The sequence below is a fragment of the Wolffia australiana genome, chromosome 13 (genome assembly GCF_029677425.1).
Source record: "Wolffia australiana isolate 7733 chromosome 13, ASM2967742v1".
NCBI lineage: Eukaryota > Viridiplantae > Streptophyta > Magnoliopsida > Alismatales > Araceae > Wolffia > Wolffia australiana.
The window spans coordinates 9,324,531-9,342,960 of NC_135847.1; the positions used below are offsets into that span (position 1 = coordinate 9,324,531).

Genomic DNA, 18,430 nt, shown 5'->3' on the forward strand with positions numbered 1-18,430 from the left:
CTCTCTTCCTAAATCTCTCTCTCTTTCGCTCTCTTCCTAAATCACCCTCTCTTTCTCTCTCTTCCTATCTCTCTCTCTTTCCCTCTCTTCCTATCTCTCTCTCTTTCGCTCTCTTCCTAAATCACCCTCTTTCTCTCTCTTCCTCTCTCCCTCTCTCCCTCTCTTCCTAAATCTCTCTCTCTTTCGCTCTCTTCCTAAATCACCCTCTCTTTCTCTCTCTTCCTATCTCTCTCTCTTTCCCTCTCTTCCTATCTCTCTCTCTTTCGCTCTCTTCCTAAATCACCCTCTCTTTCTCTCTCTTCCTATCTCTCTCTCTTTCCCTCTCTTCCTATCTCTCTCTCTTTCGCTCTCTTCCTAAATCACCCTCTCTTTCTCTCTCTTCCTATCTCTCTCTCTTTCCCTCTCTCCTATCTCTCTCTTTCTGTTTCCCTCTCTTCCTATCTCTCTCTCTTTCCCTCTCTCCTATCTCTCTCTCTCTCTCTCCATCTCTTCCTATCTCTCTCTCTTTCCCTTTCTTCCTATATCTCTCTCTTTCTGTTTCCCTCTCTTCCTCTCTCTCTCTTTCGCTCTCTTCCTCTTTCCATCTCTCTTTCCCCTCTCTTTCTAGCTCTCTTCGTATTATCTCTCTCTTCCTATCTCTTTCTATCTCTCTTCCCCTCTCTCTCTTGCTCTCTCTTCGTCTTATCTCTCTCTTCAATTCTCACTCTCTATCCCTCTCTTTATTGATCTCTCTTCGTCTTATCTCTCTCTTTCCAACTCTTGAGTCTTGAATTCTTGATATATATGCCTCTTTCTCTATCTCTATCTCTAGCTGGGAAGCAACTGGCAGGGGATGAAGAAAACTTAAGCCGCCGAAAGGCAAGAAAGGTCAGATTTTTCTCGGTGGAACCCACTCCAAATGCCCACTCAACGCATCTTTTGGACCTTCTTCCAGCTTATATCATTCTAGTAGCCCGTCTCTCCTTCCCCTCTTCTTCCCTCTCATCTCCCCGACGACTAAACAGGTGGTGGGTAGAGAGAGAGAGAGAGAGAGAGAGAGAGAGAGAGAGAGAGTTTCAGAGAGAGAAAGAGAGAGTTTTAGAGAGAGAAGTCATTGGGGGCAAGAAAGAACAAGAGGGTTTTGAGTATCAACTCGAGTATCTTCTTGAATGGTAAGTTCGTTTTGCTGGATCTGCTTATGAACAGGGCATGCCTTTCTCTCTCATCTCTCTGTAGATGAGATTGAGATGGAGTGTTTGCTTGATTTTTGATTTTTTGCTTGATGGGTTTTTTGATGTTATCATGTTAAAATTTCGTCTAGTATTTCTGAAGTTGTTCCCTTGCTTCTCGATTCTGAATTTTTCTTTGGGCTCTGAGAATCTTGAATTCTGTGAATTTCTTCATGTTAAATTTGGAAGAAAGATTTGGGTTCGAACATGTGTTTTTTTTTGGATGTGCGCCTGCGACTCCCTTGCGAAAGAATCTTAATCGACGAATAATTTGGGGTAGCACATGAGATGAATTCGTGCTTGATTTGATGATTTGATTGGAGTGTTTAGAAATTATTCAGGTTTTATTCCTTATATACTCGATAATTTGAACAGATTTGGTGGCATTCAAATTTATTTTTTTCCACTTTCTGGCTTTAAGCAGGGTTGAGATAACAGAGTTGTCGATGATCAATCAGACATTCTCTTTTTCTCTCTCTCTCTCTCTCTCTCTCTCTCTCTCTCTCTCTCTCTCTTGTTTCTCCATCTTTGCATCTATCTTTTAACTTCTCTCATTCCTCATCTCTCTCTTTCCACACCTCATTTGTTCTCTCTCCTCTCTCTCTCTGTCCTATGTTTCTTCTGTTTATTTAATTGTCTCTGTTTCACCATCTTGCCTTCCTCCTCCCATTTACCTCTCTCAGTCCTCATCTCTCTCTTATTTCTCTCACCCTTCTCTACACTCTGTTCTCTCTCTCTCTCTCATCGCCCTCTTTCTCTCAAAATCATGTTTTTTTCTCTCTGTTCTCCATCTGTCCTATATTTATTCTATTTATCTCATCATCTGGTTTTCACCGTCTATATTTACTCTATCATTTCTTTCTTCTTTTTCTACTCTCTCTAATTTCTTTCTCCCCTCTCTATTCTCTCTTTCTCTCTCTTTCATTTTTTCTATCCTCTCTACTCTCTTCTCAGTATCTCTCTCTCATTTCTATATCCCTTTTCTACTCTCTTTTTTCTCTCTCTCTCTCTCTCATTTCTTTATCCCTTATCTACTCTCTCATTTCTTTGTCCCCTCCTCTACCATCTTCTCTCTTCCTCTCATTTCTTTATCCCCTCTCTACCCTCTTCTCACTCTCTCTCATTTCTTTATCCCCTCTCTACCCTCTTCTCACTCTCTCATTTCTTTCTGCTCTCTCCACCCTCTTCTCACTCTCTCTCGCATTTCTTTCTCCCATAATTACTATCTCTCTTTTTCTCTCCATTGCTCTCTCTACCTCATGTTTCTCTGTCAAATATTTCTTCTGTTTATATCATGGACTCATTTGAACTGTCTATACTCCCCTCTTATTTTACTTTTCTGCCCCCACTACACTTTGTTTTCTCTTCCATCTCGCTCCTCTACCAATGCTTTTCTCCCTTTCTTTATACCTTTTCTCTGTTATGGTTTATCCTTTAAATCTGTCCCTTTATATATATTCATATATAATCATGGCGAGTCTAAGGGATCATATTGTTCTTTCTTTTTTTTGGAAAAAGAACAAGGTCACATGGAGATCATGTTCAAAATTCAAATCGTCTGCAGGAACAATGCTTTTCGCTCTCAGTGATTCTATATCTCGGTTGTTTAGTATAAATAGCTACGGATCTGGTTAGTTTCCAGATGAAATTAAGTTTGATGATACTGTTCAACTGGGATAACAAATGCCTGACTACCCTAAATGCATTGATAATGAACATCGTCGTCAAACTTAATGTCATGTAGAAACTTATTCAATCAGTATCATTTGAAATCTCTTCACACTGAATAAATATCAAAATGTCGTTATGGGAATATTTTTTTAAAATTTTGCAATAGTATAGCAGGTTCTAGGGTGACATGAGGCAAGTATTTAAAATCTTTGCCATTATTATATTATGTATGAAATGCTTGACTACTCAAAATGTACTGCGGTTGAACAGTGTTTTTTAACTTAATTTTATCTACAAGCCCATTATATCAGCTGCATTTAGAATCAATGAACCAATATCATAATTGCCATTTTGGGTAAAAACATTTAAATATGAAAAAGCATTTTCTGTTCTAGGATGAGATGAGGAGAACACTTAAAATATTCATCAATATTATATTTTGACTAAATAATGTAAATTTCAGGCGTCGTCAGTGCCCAAGTTTGGTGATTGGAACCAGAACGGTGCTGAATCGGCTGATGGATATACGATGGTGTTTGAGAAAGTGAGGACTGAGAAGAAATCCACCGGCCCAAATGCTACCCCTGAACGCCCTGTCAGACCGGATCCTGTTGCTCCTTCCAAGAAGGAAAGTGAGGTAAGTTTGGATTGGACTTTATTTTTTCTTTCTATGTTTGGACAAAATACTCTTTCTCGAAAAAAAAGTGTCCCTTGAAGTTGCTTCTTTATTCCTCTACTTGGAAAAATTTTACTCTTTTAAGAAACATGTGTCCCTTGAAGTTGCTAGTTTCTTTCTCTAGTTAAAAAAATATTGTTTTAAGAAACATGTGACGCATAAAGTTTCTTGTTTATTTTTCTATTTTAAAAAAACACTCTTTCAGAAAAAAATGTCCCGTGAAGTTGCTTGTATCTTTCTCTACTTAGAAAAAAACTTAATCTGTGAAGAAGAGAGTGTTCCGTGAAGTTGCTTGTTTCTCTCGATTTTAAAAATTACTCTGAAGAAAAAGTGTTCGTTGAAGTTTGCTTCTTCCTCTATTTAGAAAAAGAAATTACTCTTTGAATAAAAAAGTGTTCCTTGAAGTTGCTTGTTTCTTCCTCGGTTTAGAAAAAAAATGTCCCAAGGAAAATTGGGTCCCTTCATGTTTAGAAAATTTTTTCCTTGAAGTTGGTTTCTTTATCTATTTAGAACAAAAAATCTGGTTGAAGAAATTTGTCCTTGCTTGTTAGGAAAAAGTGTTCCCTGAGTTGTTCTTTTCTTTCTCTGCATGAAATAAATTAATGAAGCTTTGGAGAAAGAAGTGTTCCTTGAAGTTGCTTGTTTCTCTCTATTTAGAAAAAAAATCTCGTTTATAAAAATTTTCCTGCTTGTTTAGAAAATTGTTCCCTGAAGTTGCTTATTTCTCTCTATTTAGAAAATTTTCCCTGCTTTCCTTTTTTCTCTTATTTAGAAAAACAACTCATTTTAGCAAACTTGTCCCTGTTTGCTTGTATCTTGCTCTTTTCTCCCTGCTTGCTTGTTTCTTTCTCAATTCAGTAAAAAATATTCTTTTGAAAATAATTGTTCCTGCATTCATGTTTATTTCTCTACTTAGAAATTTCTCTTCGAGGAAAAAATCCCTGATTGCTCTTTTTCCTTGTTATCTTGAAAAAAAAGTTACTTTTAGAAATTTTTCCCTGCTGTTTGTTTCGATTTCTATTCAGGAAAAAAAAACTATTGACAGACTGGTCTCCCTGATTCTCCATTTAGAAAAACATACTCTTTTAGGAAAAATGATTCAACCGAGCTTCATCAGATTGGGGCATCACAATCAAACATTTTGTTTTTGAAAAAATCATAATCAACCGTTTTTCCTTTTGGATAGGAGAAGGAAATAAAAAATCCTTTTAGATCATGGGTTTCTAGCATTTTTTCTAAACTAAAGTAAGATTTCTACTTTTGGAAAAAAACAGCTGTTCTATGTATAATTCATATTAAATTTAGAAAATGTAATTATAATGAAGGAGCTTCTTGAACAGGGTTGCTCTTGCTTCGGCTGGTTCAAGAAGTAAAGGTGGTCAAAGTTCATGGTCAAAGTTTCATCCTGGTGTCACATGCTTCCACGTACCCCACCCCCTTTCATATTTCATGGTTATGACAGAAAAATTAAGTTGAAAGTGGTGCAATATCGTGTATAATTATTCATTTCATTGCCAATATTATGTTATGCCTTGTTTTCTATTTTCTTCGCATATGCATAAAAGCATAAAAAACTAAGAATTTATGGAAAATTTGCATTCTGTTAATTTTTGTTACATGTATTCCCCTTTCTCATCAGGAAATTTGGAGTAATCTAATGTTTACATTAATATAACACATTGTACTAAAATTGCCTAGTAGTTAATGAAATTTTAATGCTATGACATGGATATTTATTTGAAGTTTCGAGTTAAAGAACTAGATTTCTCATAATTTCCAGTTAATATGTTGGAGCAACTCGATGTTTGAATGTAGCATCTTGTAGAAAATTGTTCTCAGCAGTCTAATGCCCAGACAAATGTCTTAACTAAATCTTTGTTTTATCAGGCAATAATATGAATATCTTTGAATTACAGTTTAAAATAACTCCGACATTTAAATTATATTTGATTTAAAACAATACCCATTATATTTTTCAGTTTTGCCCAAATTAGGGGATTACCCTGTATGTTTAAGTGTAGATTTTAGGGCAGATTTCCAAAAATTGTAGGAACTTCTAAGTATAATCTCCCTCCTTTTTGGGCCCCCAGTAATTATCCAAATGATATGGCCCAACACAAGTAAAAAGCCTTGGGAGTTTTTTAATTTCCATGTATGCAGACCCTAGCACAATTGTTTATGAGATTTAGCAGAAAAGTATTTAAAATTCCAAATCTTCTATTTGTCTTTTGAGAATTAAGAAAGTGAAGAAAATTACCCCATGTTTTTCACCAATGTCGAAGACTTATAATTGTAAATTTAGTTTTCTTCTTTGGTCAAACAGATGTAATGGATTCAAACAAGAGAAAATATATAATGGATCGTACACATTCTCACGTCTAATGTTTAGTTGTGGTCCTCTCAAGTGAGTGGCAACCCTTTCAAGCTATGTCAAAAGGGCCTAATCATGGGATTAGTCTAGGCTAAAACTGACCATGTCCACTAGATTTATATGAGAATGAGTTTGACTAAAACTATAAATAAATGAAGAGCAAATCTATCATCTTAAACTTAAAAGGAATCAAATAAATGCAAACTTTTAAAGTATGTACTGGTGATTCCCAGATTTTAGATACCATAGATCAGATGTCGAATGGATATCAAATATCCACCCAACACCTGATATTGGGACAGGGATCGTAGGGCTCATCATGTGGCGGATGTCAGTACTGGATATAAGATTGGATATCCGTATATCAGAGATTGAAATCCTCACTGATGATTGGTATGCAGATATCAATATCCAATATCCTGATATCGGTTTAAAATAAAAATAACATAAAATAATAGTATAATGCTTTCAAATAAACCGTTATATGCATCAAGCATAATGCACCGTAATAAAAATAAATTGTAGAAGTTAATTTTACCAATTTATAATGGGTCTTTGGGTGTTCGCTGAGTTGGTTCTACTTTGGAGCCGACCAATTTAATTATTAACTTCTACAATTTCAACCAGTATATCTTGATTGAAAATATTAATTCCACTCACACAGAGAATAAATATAAATCCTATCGCTTGATTGCACACATATATATTCCTCCTAGTATAATGATATATTATTTAAGTTTTATTTGCATGTATATGTAGGATATCAAAAAACCGATATCCTACACCTGATTTGAAGACAGATGCCGATATCGGGATGCATAACACTATCAAATATTGGTACTATAGCAACCTATATCTGATATTGTCACCTGCGATCTAGATAATGGTAAATACAGATACCAGATATTCCATGTCTGTTATCCAATTCAGCATCCGTCATCTGATATTGGGCTGTGGATAGGCTAACATTACTATGTGCCATTATAAAACCTCATGCATATCAATATTTCAGCTTTAAAGTATACCCAACTAAATTTCATTTGAGCAATTGAAAACCATTGGATCAAAGAGGCGCATAGTTGCATCCTATCATCAGGCGTAATGAAAAAAAAAATTAGGCCACAATATTTCCTGAACAATAATGTAATACAAAACAAAAAGCATCATATAGGGGCCAAAATGATATTCAAGAAGATCAATCAACCATGATGGCCAAAGAGGTGAGCCTTTCTACATCAAAAGGCCATGCTGCATGTTGGGCAAGCCAGTATAAATAGTCATGTATGCATCAAACTTAATGAAACTGACAGATCAAAGAAATTAGCATGAAGCAGGGGTCAACATAAACCTCAAAGAGATCATTCAACCGTAATGACATCAACCGTACGACTCAACAAAAAAAATATTATTCAACAAGTTTAGGCTGAACAAGTGGGCTTAGCTACGTCAAAAGGCCATTCTTTATGTTTGCCAAATAAATATATATAGCCATGCTATGCATCAAACCTAATGCAGCAGAAAAATCAAAGAAATTAACATGAGCTTCAAAATAAATTGCAGGAAGATTATTCAACCATAATGGTGTGAGCTATTGAAAAGACAACTAAGCAAAAATATATCACTCGACAAGTTTAGACTGAACAATTTGGCATTTCTATATAAAAGGTCATTCCACATGTTTGCCAAATCAGTGTATATTTAGCAAAGTTATGTGCCAAAGTTTATGGAACAAAAAATATAACAATGGGCCATTCATCAAATTGGGCCCAGTTACTATAATGCATGGATGCGGACGGGGTGGTTATTTCGTCTGTGGAGGAAACTATTTTCTTGTACAGGAATTCTGACAAATGACGGGACGTAGAATACTCTGCCGCTCTCCGGACGGGATGATTTTTTTTCAATGGACGAAATAACCGTGCCGTCCAGGTCCGTGGCTGGCAGACGGAACGGTTTCTGCATCATGTGTAAGTCAAGTAGGAGCCTGAGAGCAGCAGCTGGCCAACGCACGTGCCGTACCACGTGTCAAATTCTGAGCGGCCTAATCCTAACAGTGGGATATTTTTCGTCTTGGACGTCAGACGGGACGATAACATCTTGGACGGGGCGGGACGTGGACGAAAGTTGTTGGGATGGGACGATTCGGACAAATATCTGAATATGAGACGTAGGACTTCGTCCCCTCCCATCCTGGACGATCGCGAAACCGGAACTCCTTCATGTCCTGTAACTTCTTCATGTCCTGAGCAGTTGTTTGAAATACAATGGTTGAAAAAGAAACCGGAATTATTTTAGGAGGTTAGTGGAAAATTTTCGCGGCTATTCATACCTGATTTCTACTGGTAGTAGAAGGGTTGAAATACAAGGGTTGAAATACAAGGGTTGAAAAACAACGCTGAATTATTTTAGGGGGTTAATGGAAATATTTCGCAGCTACTTATACATGATTTCTTAGCAACCGATATCCGGTATCCGGCACTGTAGCAACCGATATCCGGTATCCGGATATAAAAAGAAATGGATACCGGAAAATGGCTTTCCGGTATCCGATACAGTATCCGTCCCGATACCGGCATCCGATACCGATATCCGTCTCGATGTCGGCATCCGTTTCCGTCTCAACGGGGCAGATGACGATATCAGATATCGGACGCGGATATCGAAAACCGATATCCGCATCGAATTATAGTAAAAATAATTTTTTTATTAGATATCCCGCATTTCGCATAGATAACGTGGGCACGGGTGAACCAGAAGCAATTTCTATTTGGTCATACATCTCAACTATTATATACAGTTGCGGATTTTTAATTTTTTCCATATGGGATAGAAGGATTCGGGTTTTCTGTTAAACTCGGAATCCCTTTATCCCATATGGAAAGATATAGAAATTTTTGTTTCTATTTATTGGACGGTGTACTCATTAATTAAATAATTTATATATATAACGCTCTTAAAATATAGCGATAATAGTTATAAACATTATTTCAATATTAAATAATTTATCGGCCTCATTTAATTTACACAGAGAAAATTTTCTAATATCTTCCATGTGGAATAACGGGATTCAGAGTTTACATTAACTTTGAATCCTGTTATCCCATATGGAAGAAAAAAAAAATTGCACACTATATATTAATGGGCATTGATCATAAATCGAAAGCCATACAATGCGCTTAAAACTAACAGGTAGAATGTGAAATATAGTTTATTTTTATCGGTCTATACCGGTTTCAATATCCCGGATATCAGATTTCGGTTGTCCAATACGGGACGACGTACGAATGTCGGTTGGGCAAACACCTCTACTGGTAGTGGAAGGGTTGAAAAACAACACTGAATTATTTTAGGGGTTTAGCGGAAATATTTCGCGGCTATTTATACCTGATTTCTACTAGTAGTAGTATTGGAGTTAATGGCGATTGGTAGCGATTCAGGCCGGTAGAATTTGAATTTTCTTCCGAGTTGAATTTCTTCCTCATCCTCTTCAATTATGAGAGTTGACTTGCCTCGCAATCCTCTAGTTGAGCTACAATTTTTAACGATCCTTCGGCGTAAGAAGAAATCGGTTGCGTTGGCCTTAGTCGCAGCTTCCGATGTCGGTGAGTTTCTTAATTGTGCTTCGATTGGTGGATATTTAACTATTTAAGCCAGATTTATGAGCTCCTACTTGGAATGGATGATTTTTGACGAAGTACAGCGGTAGCTTGGCCATTGTGGCAGCTTCCGATGGTGAGTTTCTTGTTTTTATGCTTCGATTGATGGATATTTAAGCCGGATTTACGAGATCCTACTATGAAGTGGATGATTTTTGACGAAATACAGCGGATCAATTGCTTTTCTGATTTGCGCAACGCGTGGTTAAACTTTGTCGAACTTTCCGGGAGGAATTTTAACTATTATCGTTATTTGGAGTTGTGCATGCTGATGGTAGGATGCCGGTAAATGCATTTGATCCTTAATCAAAAGGTTATTTTCCCTGACGCGTTTGATCATGAAAATTACAAACATCTTCAAGACATTAATATCGACTTTTATGCTTGGTCCGACTAGCATATGAACAGAGAAGTAATAGTAAAACTTTATATTCTGCCTATTAAATCGTTTATGCGTGAGTTCATCTGCGCTGTCTTTTTATCTTTTATTTTTTTGAAAGAGAAGAGAAATACAGGGACTTTAATTTCATAAATAGTCCTCACCAGCTCCGACTCGATGCACAAGTTTTGATCAATAAAAGTGGAGAATATGAAATGAAGCAGAGCAACTACTCTTTCATATAATTGGTTTTTCTGATTCAAATCATTCGTCGTGATGTGAAATAGGAAGTCAAAACAATATCCTTATTGTATGAAGAGTCTGAAAAGATAAAGCCTGAAGTGTTTATTTTTTTCATCCATAATTTAAAGAAATTGCTGTTCATGGTGACAATGGTAAGACCAAGAAGCAATTCTACTTGCATTAGAGCTGCTATACTCATTTCCAGAAAAAATTCTTCAATTGTTCTAGTTACCCATAAAAAGTTCACCATATCTTAAGCATCAAATAAAGTTGAAGGATATGAAAGATGAATTAAAATTGTGATGTTGATTTGTTAATTAATTTAGAGTTTCATTCTTATTTTCAAAGTTTGAGGAATCAACTTTTGGCTTACAGAAGCATGCATAGAAGGCATGTTTTGGAAATTAATGTATCTACATCTATTTTCATCATGCAAATAATGTCATAGGAGCTAAGACAATGTGGATTCCAATTTTATTTTGAGCAATAGAGTCGAATGGATGTGAAAGATGGATTAAAATATTCATATTAACGTGTAAAGTTACTTTTTATATTACTTTTCACGAATTCAGTTTTTAGTCTTATAAAGATTTGAGGAATTATGTTTTGAATTTCTTTTGATATTACTCTCTCTCTCTCTATATATATATACAGAACATTGAAGCATGCGTGCTACCTGATAAGACTAAGGAAGACACAGAATAGTTTTTTTTTAGCAATTACTATCATCATGAAAGTAATCCCAGAATAGCTGTAGAAATGTGGGTTCCCCTTTTCTTTAAGGCATCTAAAATGCAGCTAATAAAGTTAAAAGAATATGAGCGATGGAATAAAATATTGATGTGATTTTTAAATTACAATATGCTTTAAAGTTGATCCTTTATATTTTCATTCATATATCCATAATTTCAGTATTATAAAGATCTGTCGAATAAAGTTCTTTGACTGTTAATTTTTCTACGTATAATCACAGAGGATGCAATTAAAGATCTATTTATCTTTTTCTCCTCCAGGCAAAGACCGGTGATCTTGAACCCAAATTTGGCCATTGGGAAAATAACATCCCTTACACGTTATACTTTGAGCTTAAGGGGAAGAAGAGAGAAAAAGCCAATCAGAATCAAGGAGAGGAAACTGAAGAGGCATTCTCGAATTCTTCGTCCCCTAAAACAGTGACATGCACCGAAGAACCCACAAGGCTTAGCCCCAAGCAGAGAATCATTGGGAATGATGTCAGCCCTATCCCAGTACGCCACGTGGCATCTGGAGACGGTTTCGCAGTTGGATCCCCACATCAGACGCCTGGGAAGTCTCCTCTTCGTCAGAAAGCTCATGTGAGGACTATTCTTTAAATTGACTCGTTTACGGATCCATAAACCTGGTAGGTGAAAAAAGATTATAAAGACGAACGCGAGGCCATGGTTTATTTCTTATGATGATGATGATGATGATGATGATGATGATGAGGATGGATGGATGATGACGATGAAGATGCTGATCGTCATCATTGGTTCCATGCCGATATATTTATGGAGAATTCTTCATCAAGAACGTGAGGCCATGGTTTATTTCGTTTTTTTTTTTTGAAATATGTGGTTTATTTCTTATGATGATGATGATGATGAGGATGGATAGACGATGAGGATGAAGATGATGATCATCATCATTGGTTCCACGCCGATATATGTATGGCGAATTCTTCATCGAGAGCCAACTCTACTCCGTAGTGTCAACAATGGACAATGATGATTTATCAATGTCACCTTCATTGCGGATGCTACAAACTGAGGTAAGATGACGAAGAAGTCATGATCATCATCAATATTTGGGATTGGAATTTGTGTTCGTCATCATCATCCATGTTTGGGCTTTGGATTTGTCCCTGTCATTATCATCAGGTTTCCAAGATCTGTCATCCATCTGTTGATGATGAAGATTTGTCCAAATCTTCGTTATTGTCATCTGTTGATGATATGACGATAACATTCTTCATCGACCTCCAATCCTAGTCCTTTCGCATGAGGTTGTCCATAAGATTGATCCAGTCATCTGTTTCAAAGAAGACGATGATCTTTATCTGTTTATTTGGACCCAGAAATTTACTCCAAAATCAGTTTAATCAATCTAAGGATGTTTTCGGCTTTTGTTTTGGTTCCTAATTTGACAGGCTCCAACAATACCCGTCTTTGGCGAATGGAACCAAAAAGGAGTGCCTGTAAACGAAAACTACTCGATCATCTTCAGTGATTTGAGTAAAGAAAAGAAGTCGGCATTTCCTCTTGCTACTTATGAGAAGAATGATAACCCACCCAAAACCAAAACACCGGTGAGTTTTGTTTTTGTTAATCGCTCAACCTTTGTTGAAGAATTTTTTTTTTCATAAATGTTGTTCTTCAGAAAAAAATAAGACTGTCTGATCAGACTCAGTTTACTTGACGTGTGTATAATATATATATATATATATATATGTATATATATACAGATCCTCGTTATACTAATGAAATATTTTGGTTAGAAAATCATCATTGTAATCCAAAATACCATCATTGTTATTGTCATCGTCTGCAGCTTGAGTGATGTTGATGGTTTCGTTATCGTCACATTGTCGTCTTCCCTTAGACGAAAATCAATGACACTGACGATGATTCTGTTTTCATTATCTCTCGTCATCGCCATCCTGGCGAGGACGAAAGTTCATGATTGTTTTGATTTCATTATCGTCATTGCTATCTTCCCACAGACAAATGACAATGGCAATTCTGTCATTGTCTCTTGTCATCTGGGGTATCTGTTAACGCCCGGACAATGATGAGAGGCACTGTCAATTACGTCTCATCATCACTCATCATCATCATCATCATCATCACTCATCACACATCATCACTCATCATCACTCATCATCACTCATCATCATCATCACTCATCATCATCATCATCATCATCATCATCACTCATCATCACTCATCATCATCATCATCACTCATCATCAATCATCAGCACTCATCATCATCATCATCAATCATCATCACTCATCATCATCAGTCATCATCACCCATCATCTCTCATCATCATCATCATCCTGACAAGGACGAATGACACCAATGATGACAACTTATCACCGTCATCGGTGATGGAGAGCACTATTATGTTCTAGAAATTTATCATAAAAATACCTGCCTATCTGAGGTTTCTCTTATTTTACTGTTTCATTTGTTCTTCCTTTTGGAAGTGCAGAGTTGCGCATGTATCCCCTGGTTATGGAAATGACTCCTCCGACGATCGGGAAAAAGGAGACTTAAGTAGCGTGTGACTTGAACATAAATCTATTAATCCTTTTGATTCACAAAACTTTCTGGACGTAGAACTATTACTCATACGTGAAATGACTTATTATTGTTATGCCATTAATACCTAATTCTTTTGTAACTAACCCATAGGAATGTAATCACCTGCACAAGACAAAGCGCACGAAACAAGAGTATGCTTATTAGACTCATTCATCATATTAAAGAACCTCTGTGACAGCATCATAGTGACAAGATGGGACATGAAACTAAGACCATGTCTCACACGGCATGTTTTGAGAAGAATTTTTGTTATTATGGGGGCATCTTTTGCAAAACGCCAATTTTGTGTTGTTGAGTTTTTTTCGGGTTGTCTTTAGTCTCAATCCTTGATAAAGAGATGGGAAAAAAGTTTCGTTCGTTCGCAAACATGTGAACGAACGAATCCGGCGTTCTCCCTCTCTGGTGTTCTCCCTCTCCGGCGTTCTCCCTATCCGGCATTCTCCCTCCCTGGCATCCTCCCGCACTGGCATTTTCCCTCTCGGCGCTCTCCCTCTCTTAGAATTCTCCCTCTCGACGTTCTCCTTCTCAGGTGTTCTCCCTCTCTGGCATTCTCCCTCTTCGGCGTTCCCCCTCCGGCATTCTCCATTAGAGGAGCTATGTCCAATAGTGTGCACAATTAAAGATGTCTAATAGCATAAAATTGGTATTATTGTGAAGACTACATGAAACTCCACACATGAAATGTTACAGGAGCATATTAGAAGAGAAAAGTGTTGTACAAGATAACTCTTCTTTAGCTGGAGAGCACGATGGAAAAAGATTTGTGATTGATGAACATGAGTGGCAATGGTGGCGCATTTTGCTTAAATTTTAAAGGCTTTATTTGAAGTGTTAGATATTGTTCGCAACTCTAAACGTGTGACGGTGACAACAATTTTATCATTGCTCCACGTCCATGATGAACACCTTCGTGAAGATATTGATGTCGTAGACCAAAGACGCCGTTTCCCGAACAGTGTTGTCCTCACAATAGAATACCCGAGCCGCCATCCAAATCACATGTAGAGCCATGAATGATGCCACTAAAGGCGATAGACAGCCATTCTCCAGAGCAAAAATCGCACTAATTGGGGTAATTACCAAGTCCATCCTTGTAGAGATCCTTTCCATCACTCAACCTGACTTCACATTTGAGCCCCACATCCCCGCAAGGCGTGGACGAGAAATAGACACCACTCAATGGAGTGATAGTATGTTTTAGGATCATCACAACCCTGCAATAGTTGCCTGAGTCCAACATAATGTCAGCCGTGTTGCCTCTCTAGAACTTGCCCAACTACCCGTAGGGGCGGCAACAAATGGCTCATCGAGTAATCCACTTTGTAACCTCTACATAGCTTTTTGGTGTTTGTGAAACCCTATTGACAGAACAATCTATTTACTTTTGGGATTGCACTGTCCTTTAAAATTTATCCACTTAATACATGTTTCATAGTTTGTACTATATGAATCTTTGTACTGATTGAATCATTAAGTATAGAATAATGCTTCTAGACTTTATAATTTATTATATGTCTACACACTTCGTAAATACTATTTTTAATTTTTTCCATCTAGCGATTATTTCCAAGAAAGATAACTACAAATCATCTAGGGATTTCACACGTATTAATTATTTCCAAGAAATAATCATCTAGTGACTAATGCCAAGGAAATATACCTACTGATAAAAATGTTCCACTATCTAAAAAATACTTCAAACCTAGTGATTATTTCCATGAAATAGATTGCTGAAACCAAAGTTCTACTACATTATTCATATTCCTGTAATTAATTATAATATTCAGTTCGACTACCAAATTTAAAGTGACACTTTTACTTCAAACCACTTTTAGTATTCAACATTTAAGTACAAGTTTAAATACCTAGTGATACAGATTTAATATTCATCACTTTTGAGTATTCAACATCCATCAGTTATCATTTTTCCACAGAAAATATAGGAGTCGAAAATACCTCTCGTTCGTGTTAGTTCGCGAACGAACACGAACATGAACATAATTTTTTTCCTGTTTGTTCGTCAACGAATAGTGTTCGTTTGACGCCGTACAGGGAATTTCCCATCCCTAGAGAGAGATACAAGCTGACACGGTTGTGGAGGTCGCTGGAGTTAACAGAGCGAGATATATGGTAAAGTTTGCATGGCAGAATATAGTTTAATTCATACCTGGAACTGAATAATCAAACTGACTGCCCCTTATCGCAAACTGTCCACAGCAAAAGATGGTCTGCATTTTGCCTCCACAGCCAGAGTTTTCAGAACGCCGTGGCACGGATCCCCGAATGCATCTATCGAAACACGAATCTTGCAGCTATTTTTCCCTTGACAAGCCTAAAGTAAGAACGTTAGTCGTCAATGCAGTGATCTAAGTAATTATGGAGAATGTGCAAAAAAATAATCCTTAATTTTTATTTTTGAAGAAAAGAGGGAAGATCACCCTAGAATGGTCATCTACCAGAAATGATCCTAAATTTTATTTTTTATAACAATTTTAGTTACCTCGGAAACAACTGAGAGAGAGGTTTGTGCATGGCATTTTCCGGTAGAAAAGTGCTGGCAGCTTCCTTTAGGCTTCCCAAAACTCGCAAACGTAATCTCTGAGATTTGGTGCCCGGGATCACATTGCAAGTGTACTTCTGGTGCCACATCTGCGATTGAGTTATCTTCAGTTATAAGACCCAAGCCGGACCAGATGCCAAGAGGGGGGTAGCAATCTTCTGACACTCTTCCACAGATTATGTGAGTGGCATGAATTTTGAGCTCTATCTTGAATGGGTTTCCTCCAGTTTCCTCAAAGAGAACCAGTAAATTATTAGAAGGTTTCAGCCATGACCTAGGAATATGGTACCTGAAAAATAATTTTTTGTGAATGTGTTATTCTATTTTTCATGAAAACAAAATATGAAAAAATTTAACATTTTCTAAAGAACATTTGTAAGAACAAAAAAAAAACTTACTTTGGATTCAATCTGATAAAAATTAACAGAAATCCTATTGCATTGAAACTTTACAAAAATAGATTTCTACAAGAGTTAAAATTCCCCCATTTTCTTATAAATATTAACTGTCGATCCTGAACATGTTCTACAAAAAAGATCTTATGATTAGCAGCGACCATATACATGAAGAAAAATAGTTTGATGTACAGATTCAATGCGTAAATACTGGAGGAATCCCATCGGATTAAAACTTTGCAAAAACCAGTAGTCATCAAAGAGTTCAAACTTCCAAGGGTAATATAAGAGTATAAACTCTTTGTATAAGAGTTTAAACTTTATAAGTTTACCAGTGAAATTTTTAAAGTTTATGAAGTTTCAAGTTTCATTTTACAGAAAGTAGCAGGAATCTCATCATATTAACACATAAGGAAAATCAACTTAAATGAGTAGTAAGTTCTGCGGGTATTGTAGGTTGAGCCTGAAGGAAAAGATGCGTCACTTCAAAATTAAATCCATAAAAGAAGGCATCGAAACATTTTTTCTGGGCTTCTAAGAGATTAACTCACCAATCCTGGGTGGGATTGCCACAGTTTGTCAAACACTTGTTCTCATTGTATGCACCACGGTAGTTGCAGGTTTTAGGGCATCCCTCTTTTGGGGCAACCAGAGACCAGTATCTTCCGATACCAAGTCCATTAACCCAAGCCTGCCCTTTTCCCATGCTTCCGAGGTAAAGTGCAACTAGATCATTACCTGCTGGGGCTTCAAAAAAGGTCTGCCAACATGGAAATATCCAACTTCATACTAAAATTTTATTAATTTAAAGCTAAATCGTAAATAGAGGCTACTTCTTGACAGAAACCTTGACGTAGGTTCCAGTTGAGGAGGGGTTTTTCTGAGTGGAGGATAGAGAACCATAGTAGAGAGGAGAGAAGAGATGAATCTTGATTTAGGTTAGTACGGGGAAAGGGGTAAAAGGATTGGTGGAATGGAGGAGGTAGGGATCAACTGGGGAAAGCCATCAGAAGCCATGGTGAAGGGTTGACGATCTCGGGAACGGGGATCGTTGATGGCTCGGAGAACCGATCGGGGGGGTTGGGATCAGATTGGAAGGGGAGCTGGCTGAAGATATGGTCAGGCAATAGTAAGAGGCAGAGGATAAAGAACCACAAGGCCTGAGACTGAATGGGAAGAGACAGTGAGCCAAGCGGTGATCTTATCTTTATTCTTAACAGCCCTCCTAAGGGGAAGGGTACAGGTACTTAAAGAGAGAGGGAGCAACCTAACCTAAAACCGGCGCCTAAAATTCCAAGAGATTTTATCAAGAGAATGTATTTCTGGGATCATATCAAGAGATTGATTGGTGACGAGGAATGGATCTATTGCGGATGAAATGACTTGCGAACTGGTGACTGAGAGATGATCAAGGTGGAGGGGGTAGCAAAGGGCTGAAGGGGAGGACAATGAGGCAGAAGGCAGGGAACAGCTGAGTGAAGTAGCAACCCATAATTCATTCTTTTTATGCCCTCTAAAGATGAGAGATGCAATTATTTAAACGAAACTTCACTGTAATGAGGTTGTTTTTAAGGAGAGGATAGCTTCGATGGAAAGTATTCTTCATGATCATAACATTTTTAGGGCACGAGCATGTTAATGTGTTTGATATATGAAATGAGAATGTATTTCTCACTTATGAAACTTACTCTGTACCACATGAATGTGGATTGGTTGTAGTCAGCGTTCAGATCTGTCCAATCCACAATATTGTCATTATTTGGGGAATAAATTTTCTTTAACTCCCCTGTCAGTCCAATCTGAAACCATTGAAAAAAAGAAGTGTTTGAGATATTATTCAAAGCTAACGACCGAGGAAGCTCCAGAATGAAACAAAAGTGGAAGAGAGATGAGACTACTCTTTTTTTTTAAAAAAAATCCTCTA

The 18,430-nt window shown here is 37.1% G+C and overlaps 2 protein-coding genes and 1 long non-coding RNA gene across 6 annotated transcripts in view; 1 reads left to right on the forward strand and 2 right to left on the reverse strand.

The window, feature by feature from the left end:
- Positions 1–9,327: 9,327 nt before the first annotated feature.
- LOC144711449 (uncharacterized) lies at positions 9,328–13,619 on the forward strand. Of its 3 annotated transcripts, none has more exons than XM_078585459.1 (5): positions 9,328–9,528; positions 9,627–9,658; positions 11,218–11,538; positions 12,372–12,530; positions 13,434–13,619. In XM_078585459.1, the coding sequence occupies exons 1-5, from the start codon at positions 9,420–9,422 to the stop codon at positions 13,512–13,514; spliced, it is 702 nt and encodes a 233-aa protein (XP_078441585.1). In that variant the 5' UTR covers positions 9,328–9,419; the 3' UTR covers positions 13,515–13,619. The 3 variants fall into 3 exon arrangements, with proteins under 3 accessions (XP_078441585.1, XP_078441586.1, XP_078441587.1); XM_078585460.1 differs by having other exon boundaries at positions 9,330–9,528; positions 13,439–13,619; XM_078585461.1 differs by lacking the exon at positions 9,627–9,658 and having other exon boundaries at positions 9,330–9,528.
- On the reverse strand, positions 11,239–13,445 carry LOC144711450 (uncharacterized). Its single transcript, XR_013583547.1, has 2 exons — positions 13,378–13,445; positions 11,239–11,582 (listed from the first exon to the last, which is right to left on the reverse strand). It is a non-coding gene; the product is annotated as an uncharacterized LOC144711450 (long non-coding RNA).
- Positions 13,620–15,401: 1,782 nt separating the features above from the next.
- BGAL9 (beta galactosidase 9) overlaps positions 15,402–18,430 on the reverse strand; it is a 31,120-nt gene continuing 28,091 nt past the window's right edge. For both annotated transcript variants that reach the window (XM_078585458.1, XM_078585457.1), the window contains exons 16-19: positions 18,195–18,305; positions 17,058–17,266; positions 16,052–16,400; positions 15,402–15,883 (exon numbers count right to left, since the gene is read on the reverse strand). In XM_078585458.1, the coding sequence (XP_078441584.1) occupies positions 15,749–15,883; positions 16,052–16,400; positions 17,058–17,266; positions 18,195–18,305 (804 nt within the window). In that variant the 3' untranslated portion in view covers positions 15,402–15,748. The remainder of the gene's footprint in view (positions 15,884–16,051; positions 16,401–17,057; positions 17,267–18,194; positions 18,306–18,430) is intronic.